The sequence below is a fragment of the Bradysia coprophila genome (assembly GCF_014529535.1).
Source record: "Bradysia coprophila strain Holo2 chromosome IV unlocalized genomic scaffold, BU_Bcop_v1 contig_5, whole genome shotgun sequence".
In the NCBI taxonomy this organism is placed as follows: domain Eukaryota; kingdom Metazoa; phylum Arthropoda; class Insecta; order Diptera; family Sciaridae; genus Bradysia; species Bradysia coprophila.
The window spans coordinates 1582373-1592278 of record NW_023503374.1 but is presented as its reverse complement, the minus strand read 5'-3'; the positions used below and the strand labels follow the sequence as shown (position 1 = coordinate 1592278).

The window sequence follows — 9906 nt, the reverse complement described above, 5'->3', positions numbered from 1 at the left end:
CTCCCTGGTGTCATTTCCATCATAGTCGTGGTCCATTTAGTCGTCAATTACCCCATATTTTATTAACTTTTCACAATATTTTCGCGGAGCTCAAATATTTTTCGACCGGTCGGCTTCGCCGCCTACCAATCCATCATAATTTTTTGTTTCCAGGCCAACGAGCTAAATGAAAATCTCGAACGACGCAGAGCAAGCGGATTGACACAAGCACATGGATTATAGAGTCACCAATCAAACCAAAGCCCACATTTCATTTCAATTTCATTTTATTCCAATTTCAACACTTTGAATACACATTGAATGGTGTGCGTGTCCAGGCCAAGCTTTTTGAATTCAACCAACATCCGAAAATAGTTCAACTGACCCCCTAAATCGACCAAATTCAAAATGTTTATCGGCAAATCGTAGAACGTGATTAGTGTGGCGATTTTAGCGGCTATTTCACCGGTCGACTCCTGCAAAAATGTCGTATTCGACGAGAACAGGTAACGTTTCATACAGGCCGCGTGTTGCACCAGTAACCGTTCCATTGCCGTGAACAGTCGACTGGAAAATGATTTCAGAATTTCCGGCGACAGTAAAATGTTTTTGTTGCACTGCCGTAGAATGCAGGACACCATCTTCAGTTGCCACAGATCGTAGTTTGAGGCCGCATGTCTTTCGATCAGTTCCAGACACTGTATTGAATAATGGGAAAATTAGTCAAACATTAAGCAAGTGAGTGTCGCTCGTTCGGTTATACATACCCGTAACAGATCCATTGATATGGGCAGTCCGTGCATTCGGTCCTTGGTGAGGCAATTGTAAAATTGCAGCGTAAAAATTTGGATGCGTTGCCATTCTTCCGGCGACATATCCGCTGGCTTGTTCGAAATTTGCAGAAATTTATTCGTAAAATGCTGCACTTTGGCGTCATTGGAAAATTTCAACAGCGTCTCCGGTTTGATTTTCCAACAACTGTACTGTTCACTGGTTAACGTTTGAGCCAACAGACTTTTCAGTCGATTCGGGTCTTCCAAATGGGACAAACATCCCGCCTTCTGTTTGATGTCAATGCAAAAACAGTTGGCTAGGGCATACCTGCAACGAAAGACGTGTTAGCTTGGTCTCGTAAGCATCGACATCGTGGCACACATACTCTAATTGGTCCCAGTTTTTTCCCTTCTCAAAGCAAACGGGCCAATAGTTTGAATCGTTCAGTATGACCGCCTTTAGATTCACCAGTTCGGGGAGAATACACGGGGCAATGGGTAGCGAAATCAACTCGTCTGAGTTTAAAGCGATGTATCTGGGTGACACAAGAATTTAATCAATCAATGCCTAATCATGTCTTGACGGACTAAACTTACGAGACGTTGCTCAAGCATAATTTCCCTGTGTCGATGTTTCGCGGCAAAAGCAATCGAGGTTCAACGGCCAATGTGTACAGATGTCGAAATGCTTGCAAATGATAGCGATTATCGTTGCTGTGAGTGGGAAATTTGGGGAACAGAGCACACACCAAAGCGGCTATCGCTTGCGGTGAACGTGATAATGTAAAGCGACCAGCACCCAGAAATAGGAAACCGATTGCCATATGAATTGCCATTTGCGAGCCGTATGTGACATGCGTATTGGATTGTCCGAGTCGTGACCGGAGCATTCGGCACACTCGTAGTATTGCCAGATTGCCAGTGCCGGCAAATACCTAAATGGAAAAGGTTTCGTAAAATGTTTTCAATTAGCCCATGCAGTAGCCGTACCAATGACATCGACAGTACGATCAGCATCAGACAAGATTCAACGGTTGCTTTTCCAGCAAACTCTCCCATAAACTGAGATTCCATTCCGAGGAACAATTTGAGTATTTTGTTCAATGTCTTGAATGCAATCGGGTCTTCAGTGCCAGCATAACGAAGACCAATGCAAAAGGCTGCTCCTGCTGTTATATTACAGCACGCTTGACTGGAAATGTAAGAGATTTTACTTCGATTCGTTGTGTGCAAAGTCTTTACGTTCGACAAACCAATTGGCTTCGTGGTCAACATCCGATGTTGCCATGTCCTTGGGACCCTTTGTTAGATCGAAAAACAGACCACCCGGCACTTGATCAATTATCCATTTTTTTGTCGGTTCGATGGTGTCCCACAATATCAGACCTTTGGCAATGATTCGCAACAGCAGCAGATCGGGTCGAACGAGATTCAGCAGATAATTTGTGTCGGGTGGTTTCATCCAGTGAGCAACCGCTTCGTTGCCAGTTTTGAAAAACATTAAACCTAAGGCTATCGTTGCACCTGGTGCAGTTACATCTATATTTACAGTGTCTCCTTCGCGCACTTGAAACGAGGGCAATTTATACTTCTCCTTTTGGGCTCCTGGAATGTGTGATGGGTAAGCGATAAGACGTTGTGTCAAGGCAATTACGTATTGTGTTTCTTACCAGTAAGTGGACGTTTGTTCCCACCAATCATGTAATAATGTAGAGTATCAGGGAGATGAAGATCACGTAGACCTGCAGGCGATTCTCCCTTACCCAGTGTGACTAAACCTAAGGCTAATCCAGCAGCTAAGGCATACGACTCTCGTTCAACACAATTTTCCATTTCGGGTCCTGGTGGACGTCCTAGAATATTCGGAAATTCATTCAGTACATTCGAATCCGTGTGCGAAAAGTCCACCCAGTCAATTACCAATTTCTTGTAATAGGATCTCGGCGATGTGTCGCTTAGCAGTCTCTTGATAAAGCATTCCAATTCCCATAATTGAGGCCACTTGAATGTTCTGTTGAATATCCAATTCTAGAGACGTCGGCGGCAGTAAGGCCTCAATGTGTACACTCAACAGTTTTGTGATTTTGATGTCCATTGTTCCTCGGTATGCGGCTGCAACACCCAAAAACAGTCCAACGCTGGTCATTTCGTCGCATTTAACCGAATAATCATAGATGCTCATAAACGACAACGTTTTCAAATGGCCATTCAAACCCAGCGCCAACAAAAATCCCGCATGTTCTGCACTGCCATCAGTGGCGGTTTTCGGTTTATTGTACACTATCCACGTGGAATCGATATCCTTGGCCATTGGTGTGATTTGTAGGCCAGCCGCAACGCCATTGTGAAACATTGGCCACATGTTCATGTTCGGTGGCACTTCAATTTGTTGCAATTCAATCGTAGCTCCCTTGACCGATTCCTTGCCGGATAAACACAATTTCGGAATCGTTAAAATTTCGGTTGCGGTCGGCGTGCACGTTCGCAACGTGAACATGCCACGTCCCATTGGCAGTGCCATCGTACGTGTGCACATGGCAAATAGTTGTTTTTCCTGTTCCTCGATGAAATCGTGATCGGACACGCCCAACGCCTGTACAATATCGATGGAGACAGGCTTTGAGCTGCTCAACAGTCGCCGAATCTCGTTAATGCGAAGATCTTCGGGGAACCGGAGTTGAAGTAATTTCGTGAAAATGTGTTCCATGCCATCGTCGGCAATTAAAGAATCCGACTTTGGAATGGGCGACGGAACAGTCTTCAGTGACAGTGAGTGTTCCTTTTGCGTGTTTCGGAATGATGTGTTGAAGTCTGAAAAAATTTGGCAACAATGGCAGTAGTGGATGCGTGAGGTTATCCTGACGAGACTTACCTTTGCCAATCACTTCGACTTTTCTCAATGTGTGCTCGAGCAGATCGGCGCGCAGCAACAATTCATACGCCTTTGCGCCGATTTCGATGGGTGGTTGCAACCGATGCAATTCCAACGCTTCGGCAAACAGAAAGTGTATCGATGTCGGCAATTTTTCAATTCGTTGCCGCGTCATACCCAGATCAATGAAACAGTTGACAATGCATTTGGATCTGGACACCGGTGGATTCGATTGCTGATTCTGCATTTCGGAGTCTTTGCCGAGTGTTTCGATGCGTTCCTCGTCGATGCCACATTCGTTTACGATGGCATTTACCAACTGCAGGACAAACGGAAGAAAACGTTAGATCTGGAGAAGAGAATGGCGTTATGGCCATAACGTCCGTGAAATCGTACCTGCACAACTTTCTTCGATGTATCGTTCACCACACTTATCCACGGATATCGATGCGTTGACCTTTTGTTGATGATGTCGTACACAAACCGAAAGATGTTGGGCACGTCGTACTGCAGATACTGAGTGTATTTCAGTTTTTTAGCACTCGCCTCGTTGATAATACTGTTTGAGTTCATGTAGACTAGACTGGGAGTATCCAGAAAGTAGTGCAAACAATACGTTTCCAGTTGTAAGTCCATCGACATATGGTATAAGAACTGCAGGGAGGATCGTGTGAGATTAATGAAAAAAGTTGGTCTCTTCGTCACATCACTAATGTACCTCAGCCAGTGACGGCAAATGACTTTTCAATAATTCGTCCAGTTTGATTTCCTCGTAGATCAAATGCATCGTGAAGAAAATTAGCGGAATGTATGGGAACAACAGAGCATTTGGATCGTTGTTCAGATGGCTCGAGTCTGTGCTGGAAGCGAATTTGTTTTGACTGAACATCTGCGCCAAATATTCCCAGTCTTTGTCATTCCCTCCCAGATTTTCCGTTTTTCGACGCTTTTTCGGCTCCGCTGTCGATTGTTTCGATGTGTTACTATGTTGGTTATCCGGTTGTTGTGTCGGTCGACCCATCAATTCTGTTCACAGATTTAGGTTTAATGTTTGTCATGGAATCCGACCACTCTTTGGCTGTTTCTTACCTAGCAACACATTCTTGAATATGGACCACTCTTGACGGGGATTTAGATTCTTTGAACCGGGAGCATTACGCATGACGAACCATTTAGCCATAAGCTTGCCCGAAAAATGAAAATTAAATTTCTGGTTTCACTAGACGGCAGAGGAGTTCTGGTTTTGCCATATTTACCTGGATAGCTACATCTTTCATGAGCACTTGCTTCAAACCGACCAAGCATTTTGTAACGAACGGACACTCGCTAATGAATGGAACTGATATGCGATACATTTTACCGCCAGGATAAACCAACGTTAAACGATTACCAGCTGCATCTTTCAGACCCGAACAGAATCCGCCCCTGAACATCCGGTTCACAGAAATCGAATAAAATTTTCCTGTTATTTCAACGAATCAACGTACCTTGAAGGAAACTGAGGTTGCAGCGGATACACCGGTGATAGCATGTGCAGTCCATCTTCAAATTTAGCTTCCTGACTGGATGGAAGTAGACTGCTCCGTCTTTGAACAATCGATCATGGTTAGAAATGCATTTCAAACAAACCAACACACAAAACGAACCTGGGATATCCGCTGCCGAATGTATTCGTGGTACTGGACGGTAAATTTGCCAGGCTCGACAGAACACCGCCGACGTGAACTTTTCCGATTAAATGCGGTCCAGAGTACATCATAAGTGTTCCGCATGGTGCCAGTACTGCAATCATTTTCAATTTTTCCAGACACACTGCGTCCTTTGCCGGTATACTTGTGGCAACTCCAAATATGGGCGTGTCGGGTGTATTGGATTTTTCTAAACGCATCAGTTGAAGGTATTTTGTTCGGGACAGCATGTAACACATGTATGTTTGATCGATTAAATCGACGTGAATGAATCCATGAGTGGCCATTTCAACGTATTCCCTGCAATGTTGGAATTATCGTGAGTGAGTGTGTGGCTATTACTCTATCTGAAACTTTTGGAGCCTTGGAAGGGCCTAGACAAGGCGATGGACTGGCAGCTCTATTCTTCAACATTGTTCTTTAGATGGTTTTTTAAGAGAGAAACGTGGAAACCTGCGGTACAATCTTCAGAAAGTTGAGTCAGTTGCTACGCTATGCTGATGACCTAGATTAAGTTGGACGGAATGTTGACATCTTTAAATAGAACATTGAAGCGGAAATTGCTGAGATCGGTCTCAAAGTCAAAGTCGATTGCTTCAGTTACCTTGGGTCGCAGATCAACAGTGATAATAGTATCGAAGAGGAAGCACACAGAAGGGTGACGCTTGGTAACAGGAGTTACTACAGTCTTCTAAAACTCTTTCGTAACCTTAAACGCTCATGCGTAACCTTAAGTGTTAACTGTACAGATACGACAGATACAGGTACGATCAGTTGTAACGTATGGATCGGAAGCTTGATGCAGAACACAACGAGATGAGCAGGCACTCTTGGTGTTTGAACGGAGGATTTTTCGTCCAATTTTTATAGGAGTGAATGTGGAAGGTAATTGGTCTCACTTCGTTCGGGCTACAGACCGCGAAATTGCCTAAAATGAATCGTCAAAGACACACGCAAGTAACTATTTCATTCAGGTTTGGTCTATGGCTTGAGGATCAAACTTGTTGTTGACTCGAATAAGTTCGATTTTCATCGAATTGTGAACAGGTTGACAAATAATGTGACGAACATCGATAATGTTGTCGCAGTTCAGTTTCTCGTAGTTTCATCATTTTTTAATATTTATAACTCATGCGACCTGTAACTCATCATGTTCCAGAACTTTCTCAGTGAATGTGAATCACCTCCAATTAGGTAATTTATTTGCAATTTCTGTATCAATATCAGATGACGTCATATAGCCAACTGTTATGCTAAATATTCGAATTATAAGACAAAACCATTGTCTTTCCTAAGTAAAATTGAACAAATCAACATGCATAGCTCACACGAGCTTATCGATTTTAAAATGGAGTTTCCTGTCTTGAAGTGCCGGAAAATCTGAGATCACAAATCAAAGCACGGAATGGCGAGTTTTTATTGTTAGTAAATGGCTTACACGACCATGCACGTTTCGTGTACCTCGACAAATTTCCGTGAGAAAAGTGTAAGTTTTCAGTCTTTTTTCGGTTGAAAACTTCAACTGTACATATATCAGCGTGGATGAATTTCAAACCCAATAAGACCCTAATTGCCCCGGAAGTACATGCAATTACCTTTCTAATGATACCCCACACGACCCCGTACGGCTCTAACTGGAGAAATTTTTGTAAGAAAAGAGCAAGTTTTCGATTTTTGATGACCTCTTACCAGCCACACAAGCTTCGAAGAATTTTTTTGAGAGTGGAAAATGCGTCCGATTTCGTTTTCTGTTTTTCAGAAGAATCCTCATTTTGTCGGGTGACTTGTTGCTCTCGCTACGCTCTGGCCACAAACAAACAACACAATCGAAATGAAATTTCCAACTTTTTTCCCCTATCACTATCACTATCCCTATCACTATATCACTATTTATCAATCATTGATAACACGATACTTTGTCATTCCTATCGGTTTCGAAACCCTTGGATCTTGGGGAACTCATGCAACACAATTTTTTCGGAACATTGCCAGTGAATCGACGAGCTTTGTGCCATGACCTACTTTCAAAACAACAGCACAGCAATTGTAATGATTCTAAATTTAAATAAATCGACAAGCACTGAGACAAAGTTAATAGCTCCCCTGTGCACAGCAGACTTTGTAAATAAATTAATTTGTGGCAAATAATTTTGTTTTTACTTAAAAATAAGTTGAGCCGTTGTCATCATTCCAATATTTTTTGTCTGTCGCTTGTGTGCACTAGTTTGAACGTTTCCCTACCATGTCAACGAACAACAATCGCCAAGAAAACAGTGAGAGATCGGTGGTGACCAGTGTAAACTCCAACCAGGACAACAATTTCGATAACACGAATGGTCAGACGCATACTTTCACTTGGAGCAGTAACAATCAACCGCCGCCACGCAATCACATAATTCAACATGTTTATCTGCATCAAGCGCATCAACAACTCCACCAACAATTGCATCAGCAATTGTCGAACGGTCCTGAGTTACGTCAACGTGGTAATGCAGCAATAACGAACCAACAGAATTTGTAATTTGTACGAACCCATGCCGTCAGTAAAGTTCTCGTCAATTTAAAATGAATTTTGTGAACGCGTCTAAAGACCATCGAAATCGAAACTCTCCGGAACGTAAGATTAGCATCGCTAATCGACTATCTATCCGTTTTACCTCTGTATAGTGAAATGGGTGTCAACGAACTTACCTTTTGTTCAAATTCTCTGTCCATATGTGTTCCAAACACAGTTCTGGTATAACCGGAACTGACGGCTGTGGCTGGCCAACTTTTCGTATATCTTGTGCTGAGAACGAATGTCCGCCCAGCGATGATTGTAATTTCAACAACGGCGATTGTCCAAACGAACGATTGAGTGTATTGCTCGACGTATGCAACAGAGGACTTCCGCTCTGATTTCCGAGGGTTCGTTGAGATATGGGACTACGCGGTGTATTTCCACCGATTGCTGACTTTGACAATATGGAATTGTTCATTCGTAGATTAGCTAGCAATGGACAGATTAGATCGGGTGATCAGTTATAGCAGTGAAATAGCAGTCCCTAATCATGTCAATTACCTCCTAGCTTAACGGACGAAACATTCGCTGCTATGTGATGACTCGAATTGAACAGTCCAGAGACCATGGTGTCGTTGGCAGCTGTAACATCAAGATTGTTAATTTCCTTCAACACTAAAAACATGTCGCTTGACCCACCAACAGAATTCGTTTCTTGCTTTGTCGCTTTGCGCAGTTTCGACACCAAATGTTTCCCGGCCTTGTTGTCGTACATCAGCACCAAGTCACTGTCTGCACACACGAATATTACTTTGTAATCGCTTTCCGTCAGGTAGGTAATGCCACCCGAATTCGATTTCATCAAAACGGGACACATCTCGTCCAACGGATGTGCCAGCGAAAATAATCGTGGCATCGGTATCGCATGTATGTGATCGACCGTTGTGATCGATGCATTTTTCTCCAACAAAATTCCGTATGTCGTTGACCAGGTGCTGGACACCGGAAATTCCAGGCTCGCCAAATAGTCTTCGCCAGTGCTTAAGTACACCCGCAGCGATGTGGAATCTGAAAGATACGTTCGATGAACACTTTCTGCGCCGAACGAAGGCAGGTCTTTCCGTTACCAATCAAGCAAATACCAATCGGATCCTCCTCCTCATCCACGAATCGTTTATCGGGTCGCTTGTCCGGATCTTTTGTTTTAACGAAATGCGTTGGGCAAAAGAAGGCATGTTTGATTGGCGTATCACAGGTGAAGCAAATTCTAGGCAACACTTCTCCGTCCTCCGAAGCAATGCCTTTGCTCCAAACGGCCGTGTGACCTTTGAAATAGAGTTCCTCTTCGGAATTGATGTGCAAATCGTTTTCGGTTACGAAAATCGAACTATTCGTTTCAGTCGAATTCGGTGCAGCTGAACCTTCTGTGACCATTTCACGTATTACCCAGCCTTCAATGCTGCTGTCACCGCTCGATATGTTAACATTTTGCAATCGATGGAGCAGCAAATGCTCAGATGGAATATTGATTTGTTTCTTTGATACCAAGGGTCCTGGGTGATCCTCAACCGCCTTACGACCCCGGGGAATAAATTCCTGGTTTTGTTTGAAAATAGATTGTCATAACCTTAACGACTTGCCGGATAATTTCTTTTCCGCTAATAGAGCGGCACACATACCAGAGGTTCAGAGGCGATCATCACCTCACTAAATTCTTCCAGATTGATTTGATTTGCCAGAATCAAATAAGTTTCTCACTTCCTAAATTAAGAAGTTGCAAATTGAAAACGATACAAATGGTTAAAGTGACACTATTTGAAAAAAAGCCGAAAACAGAAATTCGCTGTCAAAAAGCGACTAGGGCGCCACCTACTCTCCATTCTACTTTTCGATTCGATTTCGATGGCGCCAAAGTATTGGAATTTTTGGCTAAGACATAGGCTGACTCGATGTACTGGTAGTTGTAGCACTTGTAGTTTCTCGAGTGCTACTGTACATGCACTAAAATAATGACCAAAAAGTCCGGCCGAGATTATATAGTTGACGTAATCACAGCTTCTGAACCGAAATACATTTTCTTAACACTTTACGAGA

General features: G+C 43.2%; 1 protein-coding gene and 1 long non-coding RNA gene across 2 annotated transcripts; one reads left to right on the top strand and one right to left on the bottom strand.

The window, feature by feature from the left end:
- Positions 1 to 248: 248 nt before the first annotated feature.
- On the bottom strand, positions 249 to 9829 carry LOC119071516 (anaphase-promoting complex subunit 1). The gene is made up of 20 exons (XM_037176391.1): positions 9492 to 9829; positions 8940 to 9408; positions 8512 to 8880; positions 8374 to 8454; positions 8004 to 8301; positions 5271 to 5612; positions 5112 to 5210; positions 4881 to 5049; positions 4714 to 4807; positions 4343 to 4650; positions 4021 to 4278; positions 3625 to 3943; positions 2673 to 3563; positions 2423 to 2605; positions 2006 to 2357; positions 1743 to 1944; positions 1350 to 1687; positions 1139 to 1288; positions 747 to 1080; positions 249 to 677 (listed from the first exon to the last, which is right to left on the bottom strand). The coding sequence occupies exons 1-20, from the start codon at positions 9510 to 9512 to the stop codon at positions 267 to 269; spliced, it is 5688 nt and encodes a 1895-aa protein (XP_037032286.1). The 5' UTR covers positions 9513 to 9829; the 3' UTR covers positions 249 to 266.
- Positions 7465 to 7878, top strand: LOC119071518. Its single transcript, XR_005086677.1, has 2 exons — positions 7465 to 7675; positions 7733 to 7878. It is a non-coding gene; the product is annotated as an uncharacterized LOC119071518 (long non-coding RNA).
- Positions 9830 to 9906: the final 77 nt, after the last annotated feature.